This window comes from Canis lupus, chromosome 14 (assembly GCF_011100685.1).
Source record: "Canis lupus familiaris isolate Mischka breed German Shepherd chromosome 14, alternate assembly UU_Cfam_GSD_1.0, whole genome shotgun sequence".
NCBI lineage: Eukaryota > Metazoa > Chordata > Mammalia > Carnivora > Canidae > Canis > Canis lupus.
Genome location: NC_049235.1, coordinates 42793681 through 42812888, shown reverse-complemented (window position 1 = coordinate 42812888; position 19208 = coordinate 42793681). Strand labels below are relative to the sequence as shown.

At 47.2% G+C, this 19208-nt stretch overlaps 1 protein-coding gene across 1 annotated transcript in view; it reads right to left on the bottom strand.

The window, feature by feature from the left end:
* Positions 1–39: 39 nt before the first annotated feature.
* WIPF3 (WAS/WASL interacting protein family member 3) overlaps positions 40–19208 on the bottom strand; it is an 80738-nt gene continuing 61569 nt past the window's right edge. Inside the window, 6 exon segments of the mRNA XM_038557217.1 lie at positions 40–2321; positions 4241–4317; positions 12986–13087; positions 14077–14241; positions 17215–17791; positions 17793–17983. Coding sequence (XP_038413145.1) covers positions 2298–2321; positions 4241–4317; positions 12986–13087; positions 14077–14241; positions 17215–17791; positions 17793–17983 — 1136 coding nt within the window. The 3' untranslated portion in view covers positions 40–2297.

Here is a 19208-nt window from a genome sequence, read left to right as displayed (position 1 = left end):
GACCATCGATGGGTTCTAACAAGGACACAGGAAGAAGCGTTTCCACTTATTAAAGTTTATTAGATACAAAGAAATGAGTCTGCGGAGGGCACATCAATAAATATAAAATACATATGAAACACGGGGGAGCCACAGACGACAGTGTCCGTGAGAAGACTCGAGGGTGGTAAGAGCGCTGTAACTCGGTGCCTCTGCGTGAGTTTATGGTCAAGGGGCTACAGGTGGGTCCTGCCAGAGGCAGGAGGGCGAAGGGCGTGGATTCAGTGACAGGTCTCGAGGAGCGACGTGATGCCAGATTCCTGAGATTTCTCCCTAGTTGCAATTTTTGGTTTCTCTTTTCATCCCTTCCCCCTGTCCTTGGCAGTTTTATTTTTGATTTCTCTTCCAGTGATGCAGAACATGAATGTAGAAACGCCTCATCAGGGCAGCCAGTCTCCTCTGAAGGTGGACTTGCCTTTGTCCCGGGCCTTCTTCACCATGACAATTAAAGCCCTTGTAATTATTTTTATACAAGTGGGAGGGAGATGGAGTGGATCCCATTACACTAAAGAAATCCTGACCTTTTGGAAACCCTCCAGAACCGATAAAACAAATCGGCTATGCCCCGAGCTGATGACCTGCAAAAGCTTCTTTTCCAATTGATTTAAGCGGTTATAATTTGGCATGATTGATTCCCCAGAGAAGGGCACTTGACCTTGCTCACTTGCTTCTCTCTGGGATGAAAAAGCACAACAAGGATGCAGGATGCCATCCTAGTCTTTAGACAACAGCAAAGTGCAAGCAGTCACATTTGCCCAATCCCTCCTGACCCGCTACCTTTTTTGGCTGGTGTGGTCTGGACACGGTGTCCTTGAGGTCTGAGCACATGAGTGAGTGGTTCCAAAGGACACTTCCTTTCCACTGCTCTTCCCGTCCCCCTCCCCCTATTTCCTTTAATCTGTATCTATTTTGAGCACAGACCTGGGGTTCAGTCTGTTTGCTTCTATTTTCTCTCCTTCCTCCATGACAGCCTCCCCTCCAAGGATGGGGAGCATTTGGGTTCCGTTGCAAGCAAAACCACACTTCCATTTCCTTGCCTGCTTGAGAAAAAGAGTGTGAGCATAGCAGTCAGAGCCCATCCTGACCAAGTCCATATTCAGGGGTGTCTGGACTTGTGCGCTTCTCCCCGACAGAGAAGTGTGCCCCCACGGGGAAGGGGGAGCTTTCAGACCAGTCAGGTCCTCTTGAGCTCAGAAAGGAGCTAGTTTGCCTGGTGGGTGCTTCCAGGGTTCCTAAGGGTGAGAGTGAGGCACCGGGTATGTGAGGCAGATACTTGCTAATATGCTTCAATCTACACGTACTCATGTCATATTTTCCATGAAAATCCCTCTCTCGGGGAGAAAAAAAAATCTCTGAGATAGAATTTGTACTTGACTGTAATTATGTATGTTTATAACTTGCAGAAAAAATACCCAAAATCTCATAAATCTTGCTTTACCCTGGCTGCCAGGATGGGGCGTAAGAACTTAGCAGGACAGGAGGAGAGCCGTGGGAAGGTAGGCATAGGGGACTGTAAACAGTAAGAACATTGGCTACTTGTAGGATCATTCGGTTACAAAAGGGCCCTGTGGTTGGCATTGGAGGGGCCAAGCCCACTCCTGCCTTTATTTTGCGTTATATTTACATTAGGCAGCAAAAAAAAAAAAAAAAAAAAAAAAAAAAAAAAAAACATCCCTGGTGTGCAAAACGGAAGCGAGACATGGCATCTCGTTCACTGGAGGCTGTGTGGCATTGTCTGGGTGTGGGGATATGCTACTCTCTCTGAGCTGCATCATTTATAAGGCATTATTTGGTTTGAGTTTGCAGTTGGTGCAATGAGACTATAGAATCATGCCAATAAGAAGCGGCTGTGGATACTATGACTTTGGGACTACTTGGAAACTAAGGAATCTTCTAAACACGGTTCAGAATCTAGGAAAGGCCAGCCCGCACGCATATTTACACTCATGGAATGGAACACCATGGGGTGGGGACAGGGCTCTCTCTGTCATGACAGATGAATGACAAGATGCATCTTAAAAAAATGGAGAAACAATGTTTGTGGATTTTTTAAATTACGCAAGTAAAAGTCGACTATCATACTGATTTAAAGCCTGTGCAAACCACATATTTACAATAAATAAATGCTCCACTCAGAGCTTGTATGTCATCTGAGTTACAACTTAAGTATGACATGGACAGACACGTTCTCCTGGGGATGCCCATCTAGCGACGCGGAGGCCCAGGTGGCTCACAGGGCATTGGCTTCATCTGTCTTCTCACCGGAGTGTCTTTAGAGATAACTGCAGAAACACAATGACATTACCAAGTGGGTTTAGAAGACTCTTCACACACAAACAACCCACCCTGGGGCTGGGCACCAAAGCCTTCCTGCATTTTGTACATGGCAGCCAAGGCCTGAGGGTCCCATCAGATGCAAGGGGCTAATTTTGACCCAGGGACTTGTGGGTGGTAAAGGGATGAAATGGGATATTAGAATTGATGGCATCTGAAGACCTAATGCCATCTTATAAACATTTTTGAGACCAAATACCAGCACTTGATAGAAACTCAAGAAAAACCATTTGCTGGAGAGCCCCAGGCCTTTAAATCTCCAGGCCAGGACTCCCACCTGGGCCTAGACCACTTGGGGATCTTAGCCATAAAAGAAGAGTGTCCCCCTGGGGGCAGTTTGCTATGTCTAGAACCCTGTGATTGCTCTGGGCAAATGCTTTTCGTCTCCCTGAAGACAGTGACCAGCTAGATGTAAAGAAGATCTTCTTGACTATGGGATGCCCAAGAGAGATCTTACAATCCACCCTTGACTAGACTTTTATGGGCTCCAGTGACTTAGCTGTGTGCCTGCTGTGAGGCCAGAGACCAGATGTGGCACAGTGTTCAACCATTCTTGCCACTTCTGAAGGGGAGGATGACTCCTGTCCTAGCAATATGAACATGCCAGGAAAAGCAAAGAGGTATAGTGGAAGGAGCACTGGACAAGGAATCGAAAGTCTGGGGCATGTGACCTTGGGCAAGTTCCTTAACCCCTTGGAGCTCAGTTTTCTTGACTGAAAAAAAGGTCATTAAGGGTATCTCTCCAGGTTACATCACAGAGTTACTGAAAGGATCAAACGAGATCATGGGTGCAAGTTATCTGAAAACATGTAAAGAAGTGTATAATGTAGAGACTATTATTTTGATTATTACTGTATTTTCCTGACCACAGGAGTAACGTATTCACTGTAGAAATTCAGAAATTGCAGAAATGTGCTAGGAAGAAGAGTAAAAAAATCAACCATCATCTCCCAGAGCGGATGCCTGTGAATTTTGTGTATATTCGGTTTTCTTTTGCCTTACCTGCAATCCTACACCCAGCTTTGAGGCTGGGATCCTCGGAGCGGTTATCCTAATTCCTAGATTGGCCTCGCCCTCTTGCCAGGAACTCCTCCCGCGTCCAGGGCCTCGTCCCCCCACTCACGTCCCTTGCTGTGCCATCCCATGTGGTGGTAGCAGGGCCCCGTTGACCAGCAGGCCACCCCCTTTGCCACTCAGACCTCTGAAACAGGAGGAGGCCAGGGCAGGACTAAATGCGTGTTTTCAAAGAAACAAAGGGCCTTTCGAGATGAGACCCTGGTCGTGGGCAGAGAGACGGCAGCTCTGCCCAGGTGAGGACACGGTCTGTCTGAGCTGCCTGGTGGGAGAAGGAGGGCATTTTTTTCAAAGACTGTCTCATCCCACAGGAACCCACCAGGGTCCCCTCCCAGCTTCCTCTGGCCACTGCGACTTGCGACTTGCATTGTGACTAAATTTGGCCAAAAGAAATCCTCACGTTGATGGGAGAAACCCCCCACCCATGGGTGCAGTAAGATACCCTGTACTCTATAACAAGACAACCTTGAATCACATCTAATACACGTTACGGAGTTTTGTCTCCGGCCTCTCAAGCCGTCGTAACTGGGGAAGAATGAACGGGGAGCCAATGGGTTACGCAAAGAATCCAAAGGGGTTCTGGGTGGGAAGCCTTGCTTCTGGGTGGGGGGAGGGTTCTGGGGGGAGCCCCCTCCCTTTCCCTCCTCGGAGTTTGGAACTGTATGCGTTGCCTTGTAGCTGGAACCAAGGGTCCCCCCGACGGCGTTCCCTGAGGACGAAAGAATCTGTGCCAGATGTGCGGCTTCAAGGACAAGGCCCACTTGGGCTCCGTGCGACCCGAGGGGGGCCTTACCTGAGAATTCCTGCCCCTGATGTCATCCGGGCTCTGCCCCGCCGCCTCCGCATGGAGCCAGGGACCCGGAGTGCGGCCTGCAAGGAACAGGGAAGCTCTCAGCACCTGGTGGCCCAGGGACCGCTGTGTGCCCCGCGGAGCAGCTCCGAGCAAAGCAGCACGTAGGGCGACAGCAAGGGGACCGGGGTACATGAGCCGGTCAACCCGAAACCCTGAGGCTCCCGGCCCCAGGCTGGGTGTGTCCACCCACTGTTTCCACAATGGGACAAGGAGGCAGCTCGTCCGATGTGCTAGGAGGGGACAGCTTATCAAGGCCTGTCGTCTACAGGCCCGGGAGAGGGACACCCCGGTGGCTCGGTGGTTGAGCCTTCAGCCCAGGGTGTGATCCCGGGGTCCTGGGATCGAGTCTCACCTCGGGCTCCCTGCATGGAGCCTGCTTCTCCCTCTGCGTCTCTCTTTCTCTCTCTCTCTGTGTCTCTCAAATAAATAAATAAATAAATAAATAAATAAATAAATAAATAAATAAAATCTTTAAAATAAAGAAATAAAGGCCCGGAAAAGCGTCTTAGCTCAGAACAAGCCACCGTCTCCAGACTCGCTCATCTGTCCAGTGCCCCAAATGTGCCACGTGCGGTGCTAGGGTCGGCTAAAAAGAGGAGGAAAGGGTAAAATATATGCTGAATAAATCAAGCTCTGTTCTAGGAGGATCGAACTCATCTTCTAAAATGTATTTTGTTTAAATATTACACAAGTTACATATACATATCTTCTCATAATGAAGGGTTGAAAGAATATAGAGGAAGACAATAGGAAGTAAAAATGCAAAACAACCTCAAGTGCCTCTTCTTGGCCTAATCCCAGTTTCTATCTCAGAGTTACCACTGCTACTCGAAGCTTACTGGTTATCTCTCCAGATGTTTTAGTTTGGCATTTACTTATGTATGTGTGTGTATGTGTACATCTATATGATTTGGTTGGTCTAGCCAAGTTTTAAATCCACATTCCCAGGCCCTCCAGAACTTTTCTGTGAATCCGATGATCTGAATGGTGTCCCTGAGTGGCTCTTTCTCTGCTGCATGCAACACAAGGCTTTTCTGTTCTGCCTCTGTCACGGACCAGAAATTATTATCATTATTATTAAAGATTTTATTTATTTGAGAGTGAGCAAGCAAGAGAGAGAGAGAGAGAGAGCACAAGCTGGGAGAGAGGCAGAGGAAAGAAGGAGAAGCAGAGTCCCACCTTGATTCAGGGCTTGATCCCAGGACCTGGAGATCATGACCTGAGCTAAAGGCAGATGCTTAATCAACTGAACCACCCAGGGAGTCGACTAATTCCCCCAGACAGGGAATTAAATAACCACAACCCAAAGCCCTCCAGACAATCCAGGCTGCTATGTTCCTTACAAAACAGCATGAAAAGCAGAACTACTCATTCAGATCATTTATGATAGTAAAAAATTGATAATACCCTGTGTTCAACAAAACTATTTAGGAAATGCAGGGTTCACTACCATATGACGGAAAATGAAGTGGCCTCTTTTTTTTTTTTTAATAGGAAGATTTTATTTAGTCATGAAAGACACAGAGAGAGGCAGAGACATAGGCACAGGGAGATGTAGGCTCCTGCAGGGAGCCCGATACAGGACTCGATCCCAGGACCCCAGGATCATGCCCTGAGCCAAAGGCAGACGCTCAACCACTGAGCCACCCAGGCGTCCCTAAAGTGGCCTTTTGAATGTTTACAAAACAAAATAATATGGGGTGATGTTTGAAATTTAGGAGAAAAAACAGGCTATAAATTGTATAAATAGGATCATCTCAAATATTTTTTTTAAAAATGGAAATAATTTATTGAATTGATTCCACCTGGGTTTACTGCTTTTTTTAATCTCTTAAAAATACTTTTTAAGTTTTCTACAATGAACATGCAAGTCCATCTGGAGAATCTGTAAAGTAAGATACAGTTTTTATTTTTTATTATTATTTTTAAAGATTTTATTTATTTATTCATGAGAGACACACAGAGAGGCAGAGACATAGGCAGACGGAGAAGCAGGCTCCATGCAGGGAGCCCGATGTGAGACTCGATCCTGGGACTCCGGGATCACATCCTGAGCCAAAGGCAGACATTCAACCGCTGAGCCACCCAGGCATCCCTAAGATACAGTTTTTATTTATTTTTTATTTTTTAAAGATTTATTTATTTTTATTTATGATAGACACAGAGAGAAAGAGAGAGGCAGAGACACAGGAGGAGGGAGAAGCAGGCTCCATGCCGGGAGCCCGACGTGGGACTCCATCCCGGGACTCCAGGATCGCGCCCTGGGCCAAAGTCAGGCGCCAAACCGCTGAGCCACCCAGGGATCCCCAAGATACAGTTTTTAAAATGAACTAGCACTGGAAGGGTCTCTACAACTTATAAAACATTAATCCAATGGACACTGAAATTTTCATTAAGATACTTTTTAAATTAATGAGTGCACTTGTTCTAGGATAAAGATATTTTGGGGCAAATGACATAGGGAGCGCTAGATTTTTAGCCAGTTTATTAACTAGGTTAAAAATAAAAAGACACTGATATACAGCCCCTGACCTAATTCCATGTGGCAAATGACTTTAAAATTACTTCTTAGATTTAAGAAACTCCAGTCTACAACAGAAGAGCCTTCCTTTGGACCAGGGTTTCCTAACTTGGTTCTATTGACATTTGGGGCTGGATAACTCTTTGTGGTGGGGGTGGCCTGTCTGACAGCAGCCCTAGTCTCTACCCACTGGATGCCAAACCTGGCATTTGTAATAACAAAAAATGTCTCCAGACAGTACCACATGTCCCATGGGGGGCAAAATCCTCCCTTTGGAGAACCACTGGGCAGTAAGATGGGTTTCTCTGTAAGAAAGTAGTGGCCACTAGTTTTCATAAATACGACTGGATACAACAACAGAGCTAAAGGAGAATCAATTTCTTCATAAAACAGGAAGGAAAATGTTGTATTTTGCTGTAAAAGGAACTTCATTGTTGCTAGAAGTGGGTGGCCAGGGGTAAGAGTTACTCAGAATGCAGACGGCACTGGCCGTGAGAGCAGCAGAGAAATGGCCCAGGGGCCAGACTAGGTCAAGGGAGGTGTTTTATAGATATGACAGCACCTTTGGTGGCTCGGAGGAATAAAGGAGTAATCTAGAAGGACAGGAAAAGTGGTCAGAGAGTGGGATGCTGGAAGACAGTTTATGAAGGAGAACGGCTACAGTAAGTACAGGGCGGAGGTCCTTACTGCTCTGCTGCCCTCCACAAAGGTGGAGATAAATGCTCAGCCACTGGCAAGTGTCTATGGATTCTCTCAGTCTTGGGATAGCTGATCCTTTGATCTTTCTTTCTTTCTTTCTTTCGTTCTTTCTTTCTTTCTTTCTTTCTTTTTTCTTTCTTTCTTTTCTTTCTTTTCTTTCTTTCTTTTCTTTCTTTCTTTCTTTCTTTCTTTCTTTCTTTCTTTCTTTCTTTCTTTCTTTCTTTCTTTCTTTCTTTCTTTCTTTTTTTTTAAGATTTTATTTATTTATTCATGAGAGACAGAGAGAGAAGCAGAGATACAGGCAGAGGGAGAAGCAGGCTCACTGCAGGGAGCCCGATGAGGGACTGGATCCCAGGACCGCGGAATCACAATCTGAGCCAAAGGCAGATGCTCAACCATTGAGCCACCCATGTGCCCCTGATCCTTTGATTTCATGACATGATCCACCTGGTACCGTTGAAGTTATTGCAGCACTTGGTGAAGTTACTTTGCTAATGGAAATAATTGTGGCTAGTTTCACTGTAAGTGCAAAGTCACTATTTTAAAATAGGAATTGGACTACAATGAGATACCACTGCACACCTACTAGGATGGTTACTATTAAAAAAGAGAGGGGATCCCTGGGTGGCGCAGCGGTTTGGCGCCTGCCTTTGGCCCAGGGCGCGATCCTGGAGACCCGGGATCGAATCCCACGTCGGGCTCCCGAGGTGCATGGAGCCTGCTTCTCCCTCTGCCTGTGTCTCTGCCTCTCTCTCTCTCTCTCTCTCTCTCTCTCACTGTGACTATCATAAATAAAAAAAAAAAAAAGAGAGTAACAAGTGTTACGGAGGATGTGGAGAAACCCTTGTGTGCTGTTGATGGGAATGTAAAATGGTGGGAGTGTAAAACGTAAAACAGTATGGTGCTTCCTCTGATAATTAGAAATAGAATTACCATATGATCCAGCAATTCCATTTCTGGGTATACACACAAAAGACCTGAAAGCAGGGACACAGAGATATTTGTATACCCATGTTCATAGTGGCATTACTCACAATAGCCAACCATGGAGTCAACCCAAGTGGCCACTGATGGATGAATGGATCACCACAATGTTATACATACATACAATGGATTATAAGTCAGCCTTAGAAAGGAAGAAAATTCTGACACATGCTATGAACTGAATAACCTTGAGGACATTACACTAAATGAGAGAAAGCCAGTCTCAAAAAGTCAAATATTATATGATTCCACTTATACAGGGTATAAGAATAGTCAAACTCTTAGAGTCAGACAGTAGCATGGTAGTTGCCATTTTAATGGGTTTAATGGGAACAGAGCTTCAGTTCTGCTGGGTGAAAGGAGTTCTGGAGATTGGCTGCACAACAGTGTGGAGGTACTTAACACTATTGAATCGTACACTTAAAAATGGTTAAGCTGGAGAACTTCATGTTATGTATTTTTAAGCCACAATTTGGGTGCGGGGGAGCGTTGTGTTGTAAACAGATTTCTAACAAGCCACTTTCCCACTGAACGTGATCAGGATGGTTTTGCCGGGAACACCAGACTGAAATGTTGTGTTTGGGTGTCTGTCCCTCCTCCCTTTCGCCACCAAAATGTGAATTTCTTGAGGGCGTGTCGGGGGATCATTTAACTACATCTCTCCAGTGGGTAAGAGCCTCAGTAAGCATCTTTCAGTATGATGATAACTGCACTCTTTTTACCATCGCTATGTAAGTAAATATTTGTGACCTATGCAGTTTTTCCCAAAGATTCCTGCTGATATTACCCCTACTTTCTTTTTCTTTCCCCCCTACTTTCTTTTTATTGTAACAGCACAATGCACACAACATAAAATTTACCCCTAGTGGCCTTGAATACCACTGGTGTTGTGCAACCATCCCCTCTGTCTAGTTTCAGAACATATTCATCACCCCAAAAAGAAACCCACACCGAGTAGCACCCACTCCTCATTCTTTGTCTCCCCAGCCCAACTAGTGCTAAATCGACTTCCTGTCTCCAAGGATTTGTCTGTTTTGGCTACATCACGCAAATGGAATCCTACAACATGTGGCCTTTTGTGTCTGCATTGTGTCACTCATCGTGATGTTTTCTAGGCTCACCCACGTTGTAGCACGTATCCACACCTCATTCCCTTTTGCTGTCAAAGAATATTCCATTGCATGGCTATACATTTTGTTTATCCATTCGTCATCCGATGGGCATTGGGATGTTTCTACCTTTCGGCTGTTGTGAAGAGTGCAGTGTGAGCTCTTGTTTGAACCTCTATTTACCATTCTTTTGGGCATACACCCAAGAGTGGAATTGCTGGGTCGTATGGTAATTCTATGATTGACTCATTGGGGAACCTAATGCATGTTTAAAACATTAAAAAAAAATTAGGTCAGGTCATCCTATCAAAGAAAGAAAATAGCTACTACCTGCTGGGTGGAGATGGTCAAGAGATGAGTGGAAAAGCGAAGCATTAGGGTATTTGTGTGCTGTGTGTGTGTCAGGAGCACAGAGAGAAAGCGAGCAGGCGGGAGGAGACAAAGCCAGAACTGATGACTGTGAGGACGTGCTCATCCCACAGAACCAGCACTGTCTCCCAGACCATGAAGAACACCACTCTTGGGGAACCAGGTCAATGGGGAGCAGGAGAAAAACTGTAAGAAGAAATGGAATCAGACAGGCATGAACTGTATCAGACTCACACTAATAGAATTACCAAGGTTGTACCCTGCGGCTTACAGGGGCGGCAGGAATGTGCTGGTGTAATTGTGCTAGGAAACCACTGGAGGATTTTACGCCTGCCAATGCCACGTGGATCTAAAACCACATTTATGTGTACTACTCTTGTAACTTTTGTGTAAGTCTGAAATTATTCCAAATTCAAAAGTTAAAAAAAAAAGTAAGGTGTAAAAAAATAAATTAAAAATAAAATAAATAAATGAAACCACATTTTATTTTTGAAATACCCTTTCTGGTCTGTAGGATGTCAGTTCACTTAGCAGGTTTTCTTTTTTCTTTTTAACTGCATCTTCCCGAGAGCATCTGATTATTTGTGTGTGTGTGTGGCGGGGGGACACACTGATTTGACCATTTCTCTGAGATGAGAGGAATACAGCAGAGATGGCCAGCTGAGCCCTCCTGGCCAGCGAGCGGTGGGAGGCACAACCTCTCTTCCCTTCTGGAGGAGACTGGGTGCCGGGGCCTCAAAGCGCAGCTAACTTTAGAAGTGACCGAGTCTGAAGGTGGAAGGACTGCCTAGCACACTACTGAGAAAGAAGTGAGGTTTTGAAGAATCTGCTTTTCTGGAATGGTTTAGTGCAGAGATCAGCAAAATTATAGCCAGCAGATCAAATCCAGCCAGCACCTGTTTTTATAAATAAAGTTTTATTGGAATACAGCCATGTTCATTCATTTATGTACTGTCCGTGGCTCCTTGCAGGTCAAAACAGCACAACCGGGGAGTTGTGACCCAGACCATGTGGCCTGCAGAGCATCAAGCATGTCATATCTGGCCCTATGGAGAAAATGTTGGCTGACCTCTGGCTTAGGGTAGGGGTCAGTAACTGAAAAGCCTCCTGGGGCCAGGTGTTGCATTCCTGTGTTACTGTCTGGGTAACAGAAAACGGTGGGGTTTGTGGCATGAAGGGGGCCATTTAGCAGACCCTCGCTTAGGGAAAGGAAATGAGCCTTGTAGGAGTGCTGACAATACTGACTCCACCTTTGGCCCTCCACTTATGCTGCTCCTCTCTCCTTCCTCTCTTTCTCTCTCTTAGTTCAGAGCCGTAATTTTTACATATTATTTAAAAAGCACACAAGGTCACTTCTTCCTTAATGTGCAATCCACAGGCCCACAGGCAAAGACCTGCCTAGGCTGCTTCCAAGAGGACCTGTGACCTGAAGAGGAAGCAGGCTCAAGCTCTCTGGTCTGCCTGCAGGAAGCTGAACCTCGGAGAAAGGACTTTGCCAGAGTCCCTCTGAAGGAAAAGAGTCAAAGAGTACAATTCATGGGCTTGGGCTATCCCAGGACACTGATTTTCTTTTCTTTTCTTTTCTTTCTTTTCTTTTCTTTTCTTTCTTTTCTTTTCAAGATTTTATTTATTTATTCATGAAGACACACACACACACACACACACACACACAGAGAGAGAGAAAGGCAGAGACACAGGCAGAGGGAGAAGAAGGCTCCATGCAGGGAGCCCGATGTGGGACTCGATCCTGGGTCTCCAGGATCACCCTCGGCTGAAGGTGGCGCTAAACTGCTGAGCCACCCGGGCTGTCCCCTGATTTTCCATGCTAGTCCATAGATGTCTGGGGCTGGGGGCTTTACTTATGTCCTAGGATGGGAAACACCCTTACTCGGTGTTTGCCCCTCCTACCAGCTCCTGCCCAACTGGCCTGGCTCAGTACTGGACCAGAACCAGCTCATGTGGACTAACAAGTGGCATGACTGTGTGGTTAACACCTCACCTTGCTTTTCTTTGTTTCCTTTTTTTCTTTTCTTTTCTTTTTTTTTCTTTTTTTTTTTTTTTTAAGATTTATTTATTTGACAGAGAGAGAGAGAGAGAGAGGACCACCAGGGGGAACAGCAGGCAGATGGAGTGGGAGAAGCAGGCTCTCCACTGAGCAAGGATCCCAACGTGACACCCGATCCCAGGACCCTGAGATCATGACCTGAGCTGAAGGTAGACGCTTAACCAATTGAGCCACCTAGGTGCCCCCCTGTTTGCCTAAGACTTGCCTCCCTGCCACCTGAGGGATATACCAGCCTCTTCTTCTTCCACTCTTAGGGCTAAACAGAGAAGCAGAGTGAAGGCCTCTACTTGGAGGTTGGCCATATGATGAAGTTAGGAGAAGGCAGGCTCTTACCAGCCTGAGATTTTTCAGCCCTGGCTGGACATTGGACTCACCTGGCAGCTTTCAGAAATACTGACACATGGGTCCCACCCTGTATATTCGGATTTAGTTGGTCTTGGTGAAGCCTGGCCTTTGGGATTTCTCAAAGCTCTGCAGGTCATCCTAATGTGTCTTCAAGGTTGAGAACCACTGACCTAAGGAGATTCCCCATTTCATAGTCTACCAGAGTCCTGAATTGTTTTTTTTAAATTATTATTCTCTGGTTATTGATACAAAGCTCCTGTATCCCATTTTGCTGTTGTCTTGGGTGTTTAGCCCCCTTGTCAAAAGCCCTAGGGAGGGGAGGGACAAGTGGTAAATCCAGGCACTTAAATCCAAAGTCAAACAATTAACTCTGGAGTTCTGTAAAAAGCTAAAAGCTTCTAAATGAATCCTTGGGGCCAAGACAAGTAAGTGTTTAGACATTTCTAGAAGTACGAATAGCACTGTATTCTTGCAGGAGTACAATGAAATGATGATGTGATCCTTTAGGCAACCTGTGGCCAATCAAAGAACACTAAGCACTTAATTCTGGAGGGTCAGGGAAAAAGCAGGAGGCTTCCCAGGGTGGTACTTACTTCTGGGGATCTTGCTGGGGTAAACCTTCTGGCATGGTTTATATTCATCCGGAGGAGGAAAGTCTTCCACAGTATGGAACGTGAATTTAGATTCAAAGTCATCTACATACATGGAAAATAGCCAAAATTACTCTAGTTCTTGTGATAACCCAAGTTTTGAAAATTTCCAGACGCACACATGTTTGCCTGCCCAGAGCAAGGGTTTTAATGACCAGGCTGTTCCCCCTGAAGACACTTATCTACCTCTCAATTTTTACTGCTTAGCTCAGATAGGTGGAATCAGGAAAAGTAAAATCAACAGACTCTCCCTATCACCTACCCCACTCTGCTTTGACCAACATCTTCAGGAAACTTCTAAAGGGAGAAGTGCCACAGAGATATACAGGATCCAGAGTCAGACGTGGGGAAGGTGACAGCAACAGGGGACCAGGGGAGTCCCTGTGGCCTGAAATTACTCCTGAGCCCCTGGAGAGGGCTTTGTGCAGAGTAGAAGTCCTCAGCGTGGCTGGTGGGAGGGAGCATGGCTTATGTCCGGTGCAGAACCTGAGCTCCCCAAAACAAACAGGATTTTTCCTAAGCTCCTGATTGCAAGAAGAGTCGAATCTTGGGGGCCCTTTTATGAGTTGAATCCCTGCTTTGTGAGCTAGGCTTTGTGTCTGACCCCAGAGAACTTTCCTTCCTATCTCTATATTTTTGCCCTAACTGTCCATCTATCTGGTGGGCCTTCTATTCATCCCCTCACCTTTCCAGACCACTCTATTCTTTCTATTCTAATCCAATATGCGTGAATTTCCCCATGGAGACACACACACACACACACACACACACACACACACACATACAGTTTGAATGTGGGTTTTCTTCCCTCATTCTCATCTCAATCAGAAGGTTTAGAGAATGGGTTCTGGAACCTCCCAGAAGACCTCAAGAGAAACTCTACTTAACACAACTTGTAGGTTGTCTTGTACTACAGTCAGCTCCCTCTTCCTGTGAAGCATGCATCCTGAAATGGTGGGCTGGCAATCTCTCTCCAAGGGCCAGGGGACAGCACTCCCTCCCTGGAAGCTGGCATAGAAGGTGGGCCCGCTTACCAATGATATGCAGGTTTCCGTTCCGCAGCTGACCTCCGGGCTGCTGGGTCGGGGTCCAGGCCTGCTGGGTCGGGGTCCAGGCCTGCTGGCTTCTGCTTGAAAGCTCCGTGGTGGGTGATCTTGCAGGGGGTGCTGGGGGTGGATTTAGTTTTCCGCCACTGGTCCCTTAACAGAAAAGATGCCAGTGGATTCAGATAGAAGAATGGGGACAGCAGATGCTATGTAACCTCCTGTGAGAAGTGAGGTACTGAGGTCTCTGGATGTCATATGGCATGGTGAATAAAAGGGCTGCCTCTGGGGCTGAGCTGCTTGGGACTGACTTCCAGCTCCCCTGCTGGGATAACAACACAACCTCTTTGTGCCTCTGTTTCCTCATCTGTAAAATGGGGATCACGGTACATGCACCTCCTAGGGGTGTCAAGAGGGTTGAATGAGTAAATTCAAGTGCATGCAGTAGGGTTCAGTAAATGTTAGCTGCTGTGACATTATGAATGATGACAGCAGCCTTCAGATCAGATGGCACAGCTCCAAGATGGTGGACCATTGCCGCATCTGAAGGAAGAGAAGGGCTGTCTGCAGGTGAGGGGCAGAGGGAGGTGAGGCTGATGAGCTCCCGAGCCCAGGATTCTCCCTACATGGGTCCCCCTGCATTGCAGAGCCTCTTTTCTCCCTCCAGTCTCCACCTAAATCCACCCCGCCCACCAGGGCCCAACGCGAGTCCCACCCACACCATCAAACTCTTGATGGGGTCTGTGGGAGGCTCTCTCTACTTTGCCAAGACTTTTTTGAATGACTCATTTGGCAATTGATAGCCCGATAGCCCGCTGTCCTGGCACGTCAGTGCGTGGACACTTGACTTCCTGAAATGATGACAACCGTACCACTGTTCTCTGTGACAACACGTCCGTCACTAACAACCTCTTTCTCTGGCCGCCCCCCCCCCCCCCCCACCTCTGCAGTTGTTCCTGAGGCAGAAATCGCCCTCATTTTGTTCAGGGAAAACTAAGTTTCACACCCAAAGACACAAGGAGAGAGGCCGGGCAAGCATCTGTTGCTGGCCTTGAGTTCACCACTCCGGTCTTCCCCTCCTCGGAATCAGGAGCCACTAGGATTGACTTATTCCCAAGAAGCAAACTCAAGAGGGTAAGGGGCGACCGTGGCTGCTGACCTCTCTTCTGGAGGAAAAGCTGTCCCTCCACATGGTAAGGGAATAACATGGCTGAGACCCAGCTCCATGCAAAGAACCTCAGGCACAAATTTTCTCACTGAATATTCATAACAATCCTGTGTGAAAGGTCTTATCATGATTCCCATTTGCCAAAAAAAAAGGAAAAAAAAAAAAGTTTTCAAGAACCATTTGAAGACTGGGCATGAGGTTACCCGGGAGTGAGTGGAGACGCCTAGTTGCACTCAAGTCTCTCTGAATCTAAGGCACTGTTTCTTTCACCACCCCATTGAACACTTCCGGCTCATTGGGACAAATGCTGGCCCTTATGGCGACCCATCAGTTGAAAAGAGAATCCCTCGAACCTTTACCTCTTGTGCCTGAGAGCCTTAAAAATATTCTCGCCCTTTGTCTCAGAAATGCCTTTTCAGGAACCTATCTTTTCAAAATACCCAAAAGGTGGATGACAATTGCTATAGAAGTGTTTCCTGCATTCTTATTCACAATAACAAAAAATAGAATCAATTTAATACCAGAAATCTGGTAAATACTGATGATCATATTAATATGCTTATACGTGAACTTTAACAGTTGGAGGAGACTGCCTATAATGTAATATTAAACTAAAACAGCATAGAAAATTGGATATTTGGGGATCCCTGGGTGGCGCAGTGGTTTGGCGCCTGCCTTTGGCCCAGGGCATGATCCTGGAGACCCGGGATCGAATCCCACATCGGGCTCCCGGTGCATGGAGCCTGCTTCTCCCTCTGCCTGTGTCTCTGCCTCTCTCTCTCTCTGTGACTATCATAAATAAATAAAAATTAAAAAAAAAAAAAAAATTGGATATTTGAACTAGTATTAACTGTAAATATGTACATATTTTTGAAAAAAATGAAAGGAAATATACTCCAAAATGAAAGGAAATATACCCTGCTATTTCTGGGTGATGTTATTGTACGTGATTTCAACTTCTTTCTATTTGCTCTACAGTGAACTTGTATTATTTTCAATTTGAGGAACTACATTTAAGAAACCTTCTGCATCAAAGATATTCTTAAAGACCAAGGAATATGTGTGTGTGTGCGTGTGCGTGTGCGCGCATTGGGATGTGTGTGCATGTGTGGATGTGGTGTTTGTGGGCGTGTGTGTGGACATATGTGTAGGTGGGTAGACTTTCCATTCAGAAGGACACCAGAGGTGAATGAAGCCTTCCCACTATGTAGAAATCAGTTACGGGCCTGTGTGCCCACCCAAAATCCTCTCTGGTAGGTATGTGAAAGAATTATTTTAAATATTTGGCTTGAAATACAGACCCTTAGTTTTCTTGAATCAGCACGAAAACCTGCCAAAAAGAAGACAGAATGCTAATCCAATCTGCTGAGGGCCAGTGCAGATTGTGGCTGGGAGCCAGACCGTAGTAACTGAGGCAAAAATTACACCAGAGACTTGGTTCTGGAAACAAACTGCATCCCCAGGAAGAGTTGAGTGTATGCATGTTGAGAGTTAAGAATAATTAACCCTTCTCTAGAGCTCAGTGTTGCCAGGCCCTGCTCCAACTATCAGAAGAGGTGGGAACTATTGCTTTCTCCATTCTGCAGATGAGAAGGAAGCACAGAGAGGCCAAGTGATTGCCCAGCGTCACATAGCTAGTAATTGTAAGGTGATCAAAGCCAGAATGGCTGGCTTGTGGTCTGTATGATCTTGGACAAGTCTTTCAACCTCCCTCCCCCTTGCTTTCCTGTCTCTAACATGAATACAACATAAAGTCCCATACAACAAGTTTTATTGTGCTTCATGAGGGGCACTGAGAGCTCTGTTCGAAAACAAAATCCAGGAGTTAAGACATCTCAAGGTACTCCCCAGTGGCTCATGGGAGTAGGCCTCTGGTTGTGTCTCTAGCAACTTCATAACTACTGGCGAGGGTTGAGTGATCCTCTGATACGGCCACCCTGGACCAGGAGAGTGGTGCTTACCTGGGCCTCGGCCGGGCCTCTTCTTCTGCAGGAACATCTGGGATCCCGGAGGGGCTGGTGGTACCAGCAAGGCCTGCGTGCCGGACTTGGGTGGCTGGGCCTGGAAGCTGGGAGACTTGGGGGGCAGCAGGAGTGGGGCTTCACCACTGTTGTTAGCTCCTGGCAAAGGAGGCGCAGGCACAGAGGACCTCGGGATACAGGAGGCATAAAGAGGGGGTGGAGGTGGTGGAGGTGGTGGGGCAGGAGGCTCCCGAACATCTTGGGCAGGGCTGGCAGCCTCTGCATTGAGCCCGGGATACCCACAGGGTGGGAGAAGAGGGAGTGGCGGTGGCATGGGCGGCAGGTGCAAGGGGGCTAGCTGAGGCTTAGCTGCTCTGTCACCGAGAACGGAGGCCAGGGTGGGTGGGAGTGGGGTTGGGAGAGGAGGTGGGGGAGGAGGGGGAGGGGGAGGTGCGGAGGGGAGAGGGGGTGCAACCCCAGGGGGGTTCCCTTTGGTGAGTGGGCCAGGTGGGGACACCAGCGGAGCTTTGCTGGGGGAGGACGGGGGCAGGGGTGGGGGGAGGGGGGGAGGAAGGGGGGGGTGGAGGTGGGGTGGGAGGAGGTGGGGCAGGCATGCTGGGGCGAGGAGGGACTGTCCTGGTAGCGCCATGAGCCTCAGAGGCATTGCCTAGCCTGGGAGATGCAGGGGGGTTAGGTGGGCCCCCGAGAGTTTTGATGGGAAGCCGGGGAGAAGGTGCGCGGGAGCCAGGGGCCTGCCCTGTCTTGCCACCTGGAAGTGAAACAAGTTCTGAGTTAGCTCAGAGACAGAAGAAGGAGAAACCCAAGTTTGCGGGCAGTGATGACAGATGGCATGACGTCAGTGACCTGCATGGTGGATGCTCTCTCCTGCAGGTTCACCCAGAAGCTGTCACAAGGGTGCCAGTCGGCTGGGCCCCAGGGGCCTTGCCAGCATTACTGTGCTGTCCTTCTCGGAGATAAGCCCAGGTCAGGCCACCAGCCTGCGGTGCAGAACCAGCTTTCCTGTTCCATCTCACCTCTGCCCTCAATTGCCAAGGGCATCGGAGTCTCCCAGCCCAGGGCCCTGGGCCGTGCTGACCTCCTTCACCTCTCCGTATTTCAAGACCACCCTCACACTCATTCACCATTACCCACTAGGTCAACCCAGTTGGGTACCCAGCCTTCACACCCCAGTTTGAATCCTCAGGTGTACCCAGCAGAAGCTCCTCGCTAGTGAGGTTTTCCTCATTTTCCAGAATTTTGTGAATAAAGGGCTTTGTTTCTGCAGAAACAAAATCACAAGCTTATTCCTTGAATATCTAAGGTAACTCAGAAGTCAGTGGGAAGACACCTTGCCTTGGGGATCATGTCGAATGATCCTGAACCTCCCAGTTCCATGGTCTCTGGAAGTTCAAATCCTCTTTTCTGAAAGATCTGCCCATTTCCAACAGGCTCTCTATCTCTTGGTCTCCTGGCTTCCTCACCCATAGATCCATGAACCCCAACTTAAAACCCAGTGCTTCTTTGGAACACTGGAACAGCACACACTCCTCACAGTGACGTGTGCTTGGTGTACTTCATGGAAGACTGGGTGGAGGTGCTCCCTAGGAGGGGCCCCAGCACTCTGTGCACAATGCCCACTATACTGCTACCTCTTCTCCTTTTGTTCCTCTCTCACTATGGAGAAAAAGGGTCCTCTCCCCATTTACTAAAGCATGGAAGTTCTGCAATCACTGCTTAAATGTGTCCTTGGAGCATCACGGTCCACTCAGGAGGCATGTTAAAATATTCTTTCCAAATAAATGTTCTCCTTAATGGAATTCTGGGGAATATGTCTTTTCCTATATTCTCGCACCTTTATATTTTATAACCCCTATGAAAACATGTGGAGAACATTTGAAAAGATGGTTGCTTCTCATAACTACAGATTCCTGGGTGTTGCAGAATAAAAAAGCAGAGCTTTCAAATCAGATTATAAACCCCAGCATCTGGTGGCG